The sequence below is a fragment of the Hypanus sabinus genome, chromosome 3 (assembly GCF_030144855.1).
Source record: "Hypanus sabinus isolate sHypSab1 chromosome 3, sHypSab1.hap1, whole genome shotgun sequence".
Lineage (NCBI taxonomy): Eukaryota > Metazoa > Chordata > Chondrichthyes > Myliobatiformes > Dasyatidae > Hypanus > Hypanus sabinus.
The window spans coordinates 30,099,980-30,114,643 of NC_082708.1; the positions used below are offsets into that span (position 1 = coordinate 30,099,980).

The window sequence follows — 14,664 nt, forward strand, 5'->3', positions numbered from 1 at the left end:
GTCCATCGTGCGATGTTCCATCTGCCCATTGTGTGGGAGAGTTTATGGTTCCCATACACGATGCTGAGGAATTTCAGAGGTTCAGGCAGCATCGATTCAGAGAAATGGATGGTTGGCATTCTACATTGAGATCTTTCTGATGAAGGATCTGATCCGAAATGTCAATTGTCCATTGTCCTCCATAAAATGCTGCCTGACCTGCTGAGCTCCTCCAGCACCCTGAGTATCACTCCAGAATCCACTGTCTGCAGTCTCTGGTGTGTCTGCTTAGTGGACCCCACGGTGGTCTCTTCAGTCAGCTCAAAATCTACGGAACCAATATGCAGGCAAGTCTTCCGTGATCTTGAAAGTCTGCCAAAGAAGAAGAAGGAAGTGGCACATTGGCCTAGTGAATGGAGCTGCTGTATCACAGCCTGAAGAGATCAATCCTGGCCCTGGGCACTCTGTGTTTGTGGAGTTCATATGTTCTGTGGTAAGGTGAGTGTCTCCAGTTTCCACCCACCTCCCAGAAACATGCTGATGACTACTTCAACTTTCTTCAAGTTTAGAAGGTGGCAGGATAAGTTTATGGGCATGTGATGGAAAATCGGTTGCAGGGAGATAAGAGGTGGAACTAGAGCTGTACTTTGAGTGTCAGCGTAGTCCTGAGGAGCTGAACCTTTCCTGTCTGTGTCATAAGGAAAACCATGAGAACAATTAAAAGAAGGGAAGAAGGAATACCTTTTGAAAAAAGTCATATAGGCATAGAGGAATTCAGATCTAATATGGGCAAGTAAGATGGAGCAGCAGGGATGAATTGGGCTGAAGCGTCTGTTTCTGTGCACTACAACTCTCTGGCTCTGACTGTTTGATTCTATGACAGAGTTCCATTCTCCCAGATGTCACCAAAGCTGAAAATACTGGAGGGATATACAATTTATTTGGTGCTAAATTTGGACTTCATGTGATAATAGATTATCAAAGTAAAAAGGCCTGCTGCATTAATTTCCTGAGAGAGAACAGGGCAGTGTCAAATAATGTGAAAGGGCTTTGGTTTCAACATAATGAGCCTGCCACACACAAAAAAAAGAATGTGCAGGATCATGCAAACGAAGAATGGAAAAAGAAAACTGAGAAGCAATTTAGTGGAGCTAACCAGCAATCTTTGATTATCTTGTTTATGCATCACATTTCGTGAGCTGTCAGTTCCATTTTCCTTGTGTTAGCAATTCATTTCCCTAGATTAATTAATTGACATGAATACCCTTGGCACTCCAATAGTAAAGAAAGAGCTACATAAATGACCATAATTTAATTAGTGGTAATCTCATTTAAGTAGCCATTTATCAATCATGAGACATGTCTTTTTTATATCACTGTGTTTATATGCATTCATTCACAGATTAGCTCCCACAATATCATATAAAATCATTTCTCAGATATGATTCAGTAGTGTTGCTTTCGCTGTGGTGAGACATTTGTTCTGAAACATGAAGGGCCTTGGAGAAGATTACATTAAGCCACCAGATCTGCTACTTAATGTGAAGCGGTGTGAATACAACAGCTTGTATGGCACCTTCCAGCCCCAAGCACTGCTAACACAGTTTTCTGGTTCAACTTCTCTACCACTTTTAGACAAAAAGAGCTTCATAGCAGAGTTCTGAATTATTCATAAATCAGGGATGAGCTGAACATTTTACGAAGGAACTGTGAATCATTATTCAAGGTCTCTAAAAGGGCCCCGGTAATTAGGGAGCGCTACACCACAAATATTTTCACATAAATCGGAAGAGACATTGCCACAAATACCACTTTACCATTAATGGCTTCCTATTGAAAAGAGGCAGAGCGATCTAAGGACCGCAGTCTCTAATTGCTGCTTTTACCCAGCTTTGATTAGCACATTAAAAGACTGGTTCCATGTCCAAGTTTGTAACAGAAGGTACAGCTATGGAGCAGGGCAAAATCTCCCAAAAAAACACATTCAAGTTGCATCACTCAAAGATACAATGATGGCAGGAATTTCAAAGATACAGCAGAAAGAGAAAGGGGAAAGCAAATTAAAAAAAGAAAAATAGGAAGACAGAAGTAGAAAATTTAAACAAGAGGAAAACTTTAAAGGGAAGAATTGTGTGTGTGAGGGTGTGAGTGTGAATGTATGTGTGTGAGAGAGAGTGTGAGTGTGTGTGCGTATGTATGTTTATGTGTATACAAATGAAGAATATAGAAATATTTGTTTATTTACTGGTCCAATAACTTGATTATAAGGGAGAATTCTCTGCATAAGTAATGAAGCAAGTCATTTGCCCTATTGATTGTCATTGAAATCAGTCCACACTTTCCAATAAAATTATTAACTTATATGCCTGCTGCATGCAATCATAACCAGAATTCCACACAAAGACCAATAATTCGAACTGAGCACGTATATTTTAGAGGTAATGGAAAAAAAGTATGTACAAGTTCTATTGAAAATCACACATTAAAAGAATTAGGGATGATTTGAATTATCTTCAGTTAATTGCTTCCAATTCAAGTTTTATGTATCCTATCTTGTAAATTAACAACTATTCCTTTAAGGATCAGTTTGAGGACCTAACGGTGAACAGGTTCGATGACCATTGAATGGGTTTGGTAATCTTAAGAAATTCTAATTAAAAATGCCTCCTACAACATAAAGAGATATTACAACCTACCACACAGAAGGGCAATAGGTCATCACCTGTGTGAAATTGGCTTTTATTTGATGAATGGTGAAGACCCCATAATTCACTCAAAGATAAATTCTATTGTTTAGATCATTTATCAAAGTAAATCAATACTGCACTCTTAGAAGAGTTGTCATCCAAATCATTATACAACCATTGCTTTCTTGAAAGTTAAATTAAAAATATAACTAAATGATTATATTTTTTCAATTCCGGTTACACTATCAACGAGAATTAGGAGAAATATTTCACTGTAAATCAACACAAGTTGCTCAGTTCATATCTTTTAATAGATAGGAGTTAGCCCCCTACTTATGTAATACCTTTAGTACTGACACAGCGCTATGTTCTAATTCAAATGAAAATGTGTTGGTTCACTGCAATATGTGTTCAATTATGATGCAGCTGTTCAATTTTCAGAGGAAGAAATAACAATATTATTTTCTGTTATTTTTACACACATTATAGATTTCAACTTCTTAAGATGGTTTCAAAACTGAATAATATTGGACTTATTGAGGCATTCAGCACAAAAACAGGATCTTCAGCCCATCGAGACTGCACTGACCATCAAGCACCCATTTACGCTAATACATGCCATTTTTCCCACATCCCTATCGTCCATCTAAATTCTACTACTCACCTATGCACCTAGGGCAATTTACCATTCAACTTATCAATCTAATGCATCTTTGAGATACAAAAGGAAACTAGAGCAGATTCAGGAAGCCATGAGGTCCCAAGAGGACATACAAACTCCTCACAAACAGCTTTGGAGGTCAGGGTCAAATGCAAGTCAGTCGAGCTTTCAGACAGCAGGTCTATCCTCTATATAACTAATTCCACCTTGGTATGATACTTTGGTATGATAAAATGATCAACTAGTTGATAGATCCTAGGTCTTTTTATATTAGAAACCCAATTACAGTATTACAGTATATGGATTGGAAAGATCCTAGACTTGACCTGAGAGGTATTAACTAGTTTTATCTGGGATGCGGATAAATGTTCTGCACCTGGTCTCAATCCAGGTAGGCACAAAGTAATTCTCCTCATACATGGACCCCAAAGTACTTTGCAGTAATTTACGTACTTTAGTTACTTTTGAAGAAGCTCTTCAGACATATTATATCAAGTGGGAAACATTGAGATAATGACTAGAGAACATTGTTTGAAAGACTAATGGCCAGATCATCATCCAATGCTGTCCAAGGAAAAGAAAATAAAACCATAAAATAGTACAGGGAAAGAAAGATGTCCAAAGATTCTGAACTAACTCTTTCAGAGAAGTCCAATCCAGTTAGCCCTATTCCCTTCTTTTTCTACATATCCCTGTTAATTTGATTCTCCTTCAAATATAAATGCAATTTCCTCTAAAGACTCCTAATACTCTGTATCCAATACCCTGTGAGGCAATGAAGTCCAAATCCTAATAATTCATTCCATAAAGACGTTTGTCCTTATGTCCCCTCTGGTTAATTTGCCAATCTTCCACCCTTTGGCTGTCATACCGTCAGCCGCTAGAAGTTTTCCTTGTTTGCTCTTGTGAAACCACTTTCAATCCTTTTGTTCACTTTATCTGATTCACAAATGAAGATTCTCCAATGTATCCAGTGAGCCCTCAGCACCAGAATCATTCCAGCAAATCCTTTTGTTCTTGATCAAAAACCTTCATCTCTAAATGCTGATGCCCATTTGGTGCGTTATTTCAGTTTACTTTCTGGATATATCTCCATTTACAAAGCCAATGATATAACGTACTTTATTAACTTGTTTTAATAACATGCTTCTACCTTCAAAGATTATTTCAGAAACTTCTCCCAATTTTTTCTATCAATTTAAAATTATACTATACTTGCTCACTATTTCTACTTTATAATCTTCTCTCTGAGTTTCATCTGGCATTCTATCAGCCCACCTTTGTCTACTACAACCATCCTAACTACTTAATAGGTTTAATTTTTATGTCATCTGAAAATTCTACACTATTTGCTCGTGAACAGTGTATCTGAAAAGCAACAATTGTCCTGGTACTAAATCCTGTAAAACTCCACTTTGTCCCAGTACAAAAACCTGGAGAACTCCACTTTGTCCTGATACCAAAACCTGGATAACTGCACCTTGGACCATCTGTCCTAAAGCTTGGGAATATAGAGATTTTGTACCTCTTACCTAATTTTGCATTTAGCTTTCTTACCCTTGTATTCACTTTGCTCAATAGGTTAATGTGGAGTGCATTAAAAGAATACTTTTTATAAGATAACACAGCTGGGGGAAGTAAAGTATCCATTGAAGTGGCATCTTGCATCCTAAGAAGACTTACAACTAATAAAATGCTTTTTGAAATCTAGCTCCTGTGCAAAGAAAGAAAATAAACTTTTTTTTACATCAAGGTCCCACAAACAGTAATGTAGAATGAGTAATCTGTTTTAAAGATGTTAAGTGAATGATAAACAAAAGAAAGGACTCCAGGTAAAGGTCTTCTGCTATTTTGCAAAGCTAAGTCCTAGAATCATTTACACTCACCCAAAGAGGGAAAGGGGTAGAGGGGGCTGCTTTTCATTAAAAGCAGCAGCTCTGACAGTGCTGCATTCTCTGTTCACCTAAAGAAACCCCCAGGTAAATAGATTAGAATCATAGAGAACTACAGCATAGAAACAGGCCCTTCGGTCCATCCGGTCATGCTGAATTCTTATTCTGCCTATCAACTGCAGCAGACCGCGGACCGTAGCCCTCCACACCTTCCCATTCTTTTCTTAGTTTGTAGACTAAAAGGGTGAGGAAAAAATGCAATAAGATGGGTTTTAATAAAAAGTAAAACTATTGACTGAGAAGTGATGTCAGTTTGATTATTACTGTAGGGTGCATTTGAGTAAAAATGCACATACTTTTGAATATATTTTATAGCAGCAGAATTTATTACTTACATATAACTTTAATTGCAACTAGTATATACTTTATCTTGATACTGTGAATATAAAATTTTTCCACTTGACCTGTATTGTTAACAGTGATATTCCTACCATTCCTGAGTTTTGCTTTCTAACTGCAAAATTATCGCTCTTCCATTTATTTTTGGTAATAAGCCAGTGTACAGCGTGTCATTCCTTCCGGTGTTCTTCATGAAATTTAGTAGTAACCTACTAGCCTTGGAAGAATCCTGGATCCAATAGTTGGCCTGTCTTTAAAAAGAACACTGTTGAATTTTACAATCATAATCTAGCTCCCTCTTCAGGAAAAAAAACACAAAAAAGCAAATACACTTTTGTCCACTGTTGGACTGAACAGCTCCAATAGGGTAAGTTCCCTCTGAGGACTAGAAGGGATTCAATGCGAAAGAACTCCCTGGGTGTTGTGTTCAGTACACTCATCTGTATTTTCAATCATTCAATTGAAATTCCTTTGCATGATACTGACATTTACTGTACAGAGGGATTTTGTGCAGGAACATCAGTCCTGATGAAGGGTCTCAGCCTGAAACATCCACTATTTACTCTTTTCCATAGATGCTGCCTCGCCAGCTGAGTTTCTCCAGCATTTTATGTGTTTTGATTATGTGCAGGAGTAATCAAAACACACTCATTCTCATTCCATAATTCCCTAAGATTACAGCTGATATGATTGTGACTTCAACTCTGTGTTCCCATCTACCCCAGTAATCCTTCATCCCCTTGCTTATCAAGTCTCTACCCAGTTCTGCCTTTAAAATTGTTCAGCGATTCTGTTGCCATTGCCCGTTGTGGAAAAAAATGTTTAAACACTGATGACTTTCTGAGGGCAAAAAAATTTAACTATATATTTATATTACAAATATAAATTCAGAGAACCCTAATTCTAGACTTTGCCACAAGAGGAAACATCTTCTCCACCGCTACCCAGTCAAAGCCCCTCTCCAAAGTTCAAAACAAATTACTTCCAAATTGGGGCAGCCTTTGTGGTTATCCTCACTAAAAGGACAAATTGTACAATTATTATCATGGCCTTCTCTGGTACTGGCTGGAATTTTACATGCAATGGAATTTTGATTGGATTGGGCATATTCCAATGCATCTCTCAAAAACGTTCCTCAATCCCCACCAATGCCTTTCTCTTCATTACACGAGCCTGCGCTCCCGCTTGATAATCGTCCAAACCCACACAGCACACTGACAGTAGAAGAATAATTCTTTCAGATTAAAATTAGCTCATAAGACTGCGTCAGAAACCGGTGGCATACACCATAATGTTTGTTGAAATGAACAACTTCATACCCAGGTGAAAAGACATACCCGCGACTTTCCCTCGTTGTTTCGGTGTCCATCCAAAGTTGCATAGGCTTTCGCATTGTGTAAATGAAGAAAGGGGGCGGGGGGAATGGGTATGGGGCGTGGAATCGCGAAATGGAAGGGCGAAGGGGGCGGAGAAACAGGCGCTCGGTCTGGGGTCGTGTGGGCAAACGTGAATCAGCTGAGCCTTCAGTCGGCTGAACATGCTCGCTTGGTTAGAGAGTTAGCCCTTGATGAGTTGGGGGATGGCAGCGAACTGAAGACCGCGTTTGAGGTAACTCTTCAATAGCCACATCCTCAGGGTGTTTAATCTGAAAACTCCCCACCTAAGGTTGTCTGAAACCAGGGCAACTTTGTGAGTTGCTGCACCCTGGCTCAACTATGTCCATGTCAGTGCGGGTGAGTCTTGAGCTTTAACGTTCCTGGTCGGAACGCGTTAGCACTCCAGGCTATCCACCCCCTCCCCACCACCACTGTACTCTGTCAAGACAGAACGAGGGGAGTCCCAACAAATCCTCTGCCTCCTCAATTGATTTTATCTGTAATTTATCGCCATTTCTAACCTCACTCGGTTCCTGGGACATGAACGCTGGTATTTGACACCAGTTCCTGAAGCATCATCTGCATTTCTACTCCCACAGGCACTGCCTGGTCTGCTGAGTACTCCCAACATTTTCGGACTTGATGGAAGCCGTTTCCAAAAGTTTAAGAAATAAGGGGGCATTTAAAAGGGGAGAGACAAATAGAAACGGGAGCTGTGGCCACGATGGTCCGTTTCTACGCTGCACTATTCCCAAATCGTTGACTATCTCTCTCGTCACGCTGTGAAGTTATTCCTTTGAAAGGCAAATCAATGAGTTAACACCACAGAGAAGTGGCAGCACATTGCCCGCGACCAGTCTTCCTTTCGGCCCCTGAGCAAAACGGAAAAGCCTGTGCTCTTCTGCCTACTGTACCTCGTAATGTGCTGCATTCCGCTGAATATCATTTGGGGACTGTGATGCAGAGCATGCTCGCTTTATCACAACCGAGTGAATAATGTTTAGTCCCACAGGACGCACACTGCTGTAGATTTTCGGCGCCCATTTCATTAGTCCTAGATTTCCGTGTGCATAGATGTTATATGACGTGTGTGATGGGACGCGGGAGGATTTACAACGGTGATTTTACTGGTGGGGTGGATTTACAATTGTGATTTCCCCCCCATCAACTCGCCCAATATCAGCAGTGTGAATGGAAGTATTCCTAGGAATTGTCCTACAACGAAGCAGAGTGTTTTCATTGATCATGTTGTGTTAGGATTTTCACAGGTTGCTAACTCCTTGCCAGGGTCCAAGTCGGGCACCGTTTTCGCTCCGTCGACTTTCTGCTGCCTTCGGTATCAAAGTTTTGTTAAGAACCGGGGCTTACAATCGCAGTGGTACAAATGACTTATTTTCGACAGCAGGGCATTATCTGAAATGATGGTTAATAACGTCTCCTCCGTTATTAGGGAGTCACTGACCTGAAGTATCTCCCCTACGTGCAGATGCTGCCAGACCTGCTTGAACGCTGCCCGGCGTCGTTGTTGCAATTTTCCATCCCCATTGTAGGTTTACGGGAGACGCAAGTCACAGAACGACGAAATAAAAACACTCGAGACCCTGACGGCTTCAGGTCACTTAGAGATCTCAACACCCCCACCCTCCGCATTGTGTTACCTTGTTCTCACTAAACCGCAGTTACAAGGTGACAGATGCGACATCCGTCACCGAAACGGGCAACTTCAGCAACTGCCCACCGTCCTTGCTGTAGCCGTCGCGCCCAAGAAAGGCAGAACTCACCTCCACGGCGAGACTGGACAGCATGCGTCGGAACCGGAATCATTTCGAATCGAATCGGACCTGGGACGCGAAATAAAATCGCGGCGTAGCATTATAAAATAAAATGCCAATTCCGGAGATGTGCGGTTTTAATAAGTGATAATGCTTCCTTTTTGAAGAAAATTCAGTAACGAGATTTGATGGAATTCCTAGCAGTTACGTTCATAATGCATTTGCCAGCTTATTCACAAGTGTCCAAAATCTCTGAATTTGACCCCAAAAGACAGCTAACTCAAACATTGTGTCGGTTCACGTGGTTTGACACAAGCACCTTCAACCCCTCTTCTTTCATAAATGCTATTATACTCAACATTAGCGCCTTACAACGTAGAACGAAGCACTAACTTTCACCTCTTTCAAATGCCGAACTCCATAGCACAAAAAGTAAAGATTGCGTTTTATGAACGAACGGTGTGAGATTCTCATAGATTAGGTTCAGTTATAATTCTTGTGAAAAGCAGGTGAAATGAAACTCACTCATTTCAAGCCAAAAATTAGTATTTATTTTGGATATCTCCGATCTTACCTGAACCTGTCTTCAGCACCTAATGAACTCTGCTCGTTCTCAGCGAAAGCTCATCAAAACTTCGCGCTGTGTTCAAGCCAAAATAATGGTCGTGTGTGTGTGTTTGCGTGTGTGTGTAGCTGTCGCTAAGAGTTAGAGAGGAGGGGGTTGTCTGATCTACCTGAAAGTTCTTGAACAAAGCTGAGAGACGAGTGATGTGCAGGCTCAGACAACGCGAAGTACATCTCGCTTTGGAAACACTGTCGGTGGCGAACGATTCCTCTTGCTTGCGACCTGCCCAGCTCCATCCGGCTGTAATCCACAGGGCCAGTGCCACACGGGTAGCCAGTGCGCTGCATCGAGCCATCTAATGCCAGGGCAACACTCCGGGTGGATGTTTCAGCAGCTGGTGGACGAGCCCGTCCTGAACGCAAGCAGTTCTCAGTCTCCAGGTTCACAGCCCTTTCTCAGGCTGAAGTCAAAACTCCTGTCACCGCCTCCCGGAGGCGGCACGAAGCTCCCATTAGCCTAGGGAGGTCTGACTGACAGGTAGGAGGCGGGCGCAAAGCGGACTCCCAGTCCCCTCTCTATACATACACACACCCTCCCACCAAGGAATGCGCTGCAGAATGTGTTTAAAAGTGGAGAAGCGAAAAATCCGCCAGTTTTAAGTATGCCACTATTAGTAATCAACCGAGGTGGCTGTAAAGATTTAACTCATATCCCTGGAGCATTAGCAAGCTTCAAGACAGGCTATGGTTACAAATGGAACTGGAACTTCAATTACAATTTGAATTAAAGTAATTAAATTATAGAAAAGAATTCAGTTCAGGCAGCAAGAATCGGGATAAACTATCCAATGGATCAGACAACGTTTCCACAAGAGGCTCCTGCAACAACAAATTTCATTTGCATGGTGCCTTTAATGTGACAAGCTATCCCAGGGGGCATTGCAAGAATAATATCAAACGACAAATGATCCCTCATTACAACAGCAAACCTTAAGAATAGAAGCAGGAGTTAGACTTTCAACTCCTTGCCTGTGAGATAATGGCTGCTCAATTGCCTCAGTGCCTCCTTACTAAAAGATAATATGACTGCATGCACTGTAGACTTGTCACAAACTCGCATCTCTCTCACTTGGTCTGGTCCTATCTAAAAATACTTACTATTTCTTCTTCCAGTAAAACGTAGCTCTCCCAGTCAACTTGTTTTGCTCCTTTTCAGCACAATCATCTGCCAGATTAGTTCATTCCCTGCAAACATCCACATGGAGATACAGGTCCCAGTTTTATTGTTCATGTCCATTCACCTCTATACTGGTTCCAAAATCCAGCGCTTTATGTTCTGCACTCTTAACACTTTATTCTGCATTCTATCTCTTTCCTTTTCGTACCACCTTGGCGTATTTATGTACGGAATGAGCATCTGGACTGCATCCAAGCAAAAGCTGGTCACTTTATTCAAGATTGTTTAATATAATTTCCAGTACACAAGAGCAAAGGAGAACAAAATAATTGTTACTCCGGATCCGATGCAGTACAAAATCAGACAATAAGATAAAAAAAACACAATAATGAAAAAATACAATAAATACACCACTGTTCAACAGTCTACTTTTGCACAGTACTGTATATTGATTAAAATGGAAAGGTGGTTGGGGAACTGAAATAAGAGTATTTAGCTTTGTATTAGCTTAGCTGGAGTAAGTGTTACTTGGTAACTGAAAAGACATAATATACAGTAGTGTGCAAAAGTCTTAGGCACCTCAGTGCACGTTCTCTCTCTCTCTCTCTCTCTCTCTCTCTCTCTCTCTCTCTCTCTCTCTCTCTCTCTCTCTCTCTCTCTCTCTCTCTCTCTCTCTCTCTCTCTCTCTCTCTCTCTATATATATATATATATATGACAGACAGGAAGTTATAAAGTTGTGGTGATTGGGGGTGTAGAGAGGTGGGTTAGTGGATGAAGGTGTGAATCAGCCTTATTACTTGGGGTTTGCACCTGGTGGTCCTGGCTTGGATGCCTCTTCCCTGATGATCTCTTCTGATTGTGTTAAGGGACCATGAGAGGTTGTGAAGGTAACGCACTCCCAGGAACTTGAAAGTGCTCTTGCTTCCGCTGTTGTGCTGCCAGTGTAAAGAGAATTGTGAGTGGCATGAGTTTTCCTGAAGTTGATAACTATCTCCTTTGTCATGTTGACAGTGAGAAAGAAGTTCTTTGCCTGATACCAGGCCTTGAGCTCTTCCACCTCCTCTCTGTAGACCATCTCATCATCGTTGGTGATGAGCCCCTTCACTGGTGTGTCATCAGGGAACTTGACAATGTGATTACTCGGGTGTTTGGCCATGCAGTCATGTGTGAGCAGAGTGTACAGCTGGGCAGGGGGGCACCCATGCCAAGGATGACAGGAAGAGAGAAGCAATTATGCATCTTGACTACCTGAGGTCCGTTGGTTAGAAAGTTGGGCGCCGCGGTAGCGTAGCAGTTAGCGTGACATGACTACATCTCAGGGTGTTCCAGACTTCAGAGTTTAATTCCAATACCATTCTGTAAAGAGGCTTTGTACGTCCTCTTCGTGGAATGCGTGGGTTTCCCCCACATGTTCCAGTTCCCATCCACAGTCCGAAGACAAACTGGGTAGGATAATTGATCATTGTAATTTGTCCCATGATTGGGTTAGGGTTATTCGGGGTCGTGGGGTTGCTGGGGCAGCATGACTTGAAGGGTGGGAAGAGCCTACTTCTCAGTGTGTTGCTGAATAAAAATAAATAAATAAAGTACAACACCTAGTTCACAGTGGTGCATTTACATCAAGGAGCAGGAGTTTGTTCTAAGTTCTGTGAGGCAATCGTGTTGAATGCCAAACTGAAATCCAGAAACAACATTCTGACATAAGTGTCCTGATTTTCTAGGTGTGTTAGAGCCAGGTGCATGACTGATACTAAAGCATCTGGCATAGAGTGGTTCTGTTGGTAAGCATATTGGTGATTGTCCAATGTGGCAGGAATGGAGTTTTTCATATGTGTCATACCAGCCATTCAAAGCACTTCATATATCTCAGTACATGTGACAATATTAAACCAATTACTTATTAATCACTAATCATTTACAGCACTGTGCAAGTCTTAGGCACATGTAAAAAATTCTGTAAAATTAAGATGCTTTCAGTAATACTGAAGAATTTCTAAATATCAAAAAACTACTATAGAGCAATAAACTAAATCAAATCAATATTTGGTGTGACCACCCTTGGCTTTTAAAACTGTGTCATTTCTCTTAGGTACACTGTTGTGCCAGTTTATAAGAAAATCAACTGCTAGGTTGTTCCAAGAATCTTGGAGAACTTGCCACAGTTCTTCTGTAGACTGTGGCTGTCGTGCTTGTGTCTGTCTCTCCAAATAATCCCAGACAGCCTCACAGATGTTGAGATCAGGGCTCTGTGGAGGCCATAGCATCTGTTGCAGAACTCTTTGTTATTCTTTTCACTGAAGATGGTTCTTTATGACCTTGGCCAAGTGTTTTTGGTCATTATCCTGCTGCAGAATGAAACATAGAACATAGAAAACCTACAGCACAATACAAGCCCTTCGGCCCACAAAGTTGTGCTGAATATGTCCCTACCTTAGAAATTACTAGGGTTACCCATAGTCCTCTATTTTACTAAGCTGCATGTACCTATCTAAAAGATTCTTAAAAGACCCTATCGTATCCGCTCCACCACTGTTGCCAGCAGCCCATTCCACATACTCACCACTCTCTGAGTAAAAAACTTACCCTTGACATTTCCTCTGTACCTATTCCCCAGCACATGAAATCTGTGTCCTCTTGTGGCAAACATTTCAGCCTTGGGGAAAAGCCTCTATCCACACAATCAATGCCTCTCAACATCTTATACACCTCTATCAAGTCACCTCTCATCCTCCATCACTCCAAGGAGAAAATGCCGAGTTCACTCAACCTGTTCTCATAAGGCATCCTCCCCAATACAGGCAACAGCCTTGTAAATCTCCTCTGCACCCTTTCTTTGGCTTCCACATCTTTCTTGTAGTGAGGCGACCAGAACTGAGCACAGTACTCCAAGCAGGGTCTGACCAGGGTCCTACATAGATGCAACATTACCTCTCAGCTCCTAAATTCAATTCCACGATTGATGAAGGCCAATACACCGTACGACTTCTTAACCACAGAGTCAACTTGCACAGCAGGTTTGAGCATCCTATGGACTCGGACCACAAGATCCCTCTGATCCTCCACACTGCCAAGAGTCTTACCATTAATACTATATTCTGCCATCACATTTGACCTACCAAAATGAACCACTTCACACTTATCTGGGTTGAACTCCATCTGCCACTTCTCAGCCCAGTTTTGCATCCCATCAATGTCCCGCTGTAACCTCTGACAGCCCTCCACACTATCCACAATACCTCCAACCTTTATGTCATCAGCAAACTTACCAACCCATCCCTCCACTTCCTCATCTAGGTCATTAATAAAAATCACAAAGAGTAAGGGTCCCAGAACAGATCCCTGAGGCACTCCACTGGTGACCGACCTCCTTGCAGAATATGCCCCATCTACAACCACTCTTTGCCTTCTGTGGGCAAGTCAGTTCTGGATCCACAAAGCAATGTCCCCTTGGATCCCATGCCTCCTTACTTTCTCAATAAGCTTTGCATGGGGTACCTCATCAAATGCCTTGCTGAAATTGATATACTCTACATCTACTACTCTTCCTTCATCATGAAGTTGGGACTGATCAGATGCTTCCATTATAGTATTATGTGATGGTTGAGAATCTTCTTGTACTTCTCAGCATTGAGGATTCCATTAATTCTGACCAGATCACCAATTCCAGTTTCAAAAATGCAGCCTCAAACTGGCAGGGAACCTTCACTGTGCCTCACTGTTGGCCACAGAAGTTGTTTCATATAGCGCTCTCCAGCTCTTCTACGGATAAACTGCCTCCTATTTGAGACAAAAATTTCAAATTTTGACTCGTCAGTCAAAATTGCTTCTCTCTCTCTCTCTCTCTCTCTCTCTCTCTCTCTCTCTCTCTCTCTCTCTCTCTCTCTCTCTCTCTCTCTCTCTCTCTCTCTCCCTCCCTCCCTCCCTCCCTCTCCCTCCCTCCCTCCAGATAATCCCAAACAGCCTCAATGATGTTGGGATCAGGGCTCTGTGGAGGCCACACCATCTAAAAAACAATAAAAAGTTGCTTTCAAGAAGGAGCTAGATAGATATCTGATGGATAGGGGAATCAAGGGATATGGGGACAAGGCAGGAACTGGATATTGATAGTGAATGATCAGCCATGATCTCAGAATGGCAGTGCAGACTCGAGGGGCCG

The 14,664-nt window shown here is 41.7% G+C and overlaps 1 protein-coding gene and 1 long non-coding RNA gene across 3 annotated transcripts in view; both read right to left on the reverse strand.

Moving 5' to 3' along the window:
* LOC132391145 (anosmin-1) overlaps positions 1 to 9,756 on the reverse strand; it is a 196,098-nt gene extending 186,342 nt beyond the window's left edge. For both annotated transcript variants that reach the window (XM_059963969.1, XM_059963968.1), the window contains exon 1: positions 9,501 to 9,756. In XM_059963969.1, the coding sequence (XP_059819952.1) occupies positions 9,501 to 9,686 (186 nt within the window). In that variant the 5' untranslated portion in view covers positions 9,687 to 9,756. The remainder of the gene's footprint in view (positions 1 to 9,500) is intronic.
* Positions 9,757 to 12,611: 2,855 nt separating this feature from the next.
* Positions 12,612 to 14,664, reverse strand: part of LOC132391146 (uncharacterized) — a 37,120-nt gene continuing 35,067 nt past the window's right edge. Inside the window, exon 7 of the long non-coding RNA XR_009511095.1 lies at positions 12,612 to 12,850. This is a non-coding gene — a long non-coding RNA (uncharacterized LOC132391146). The remainder of the gene's footprint in view (positions 12,851 to 14,664) is intronic.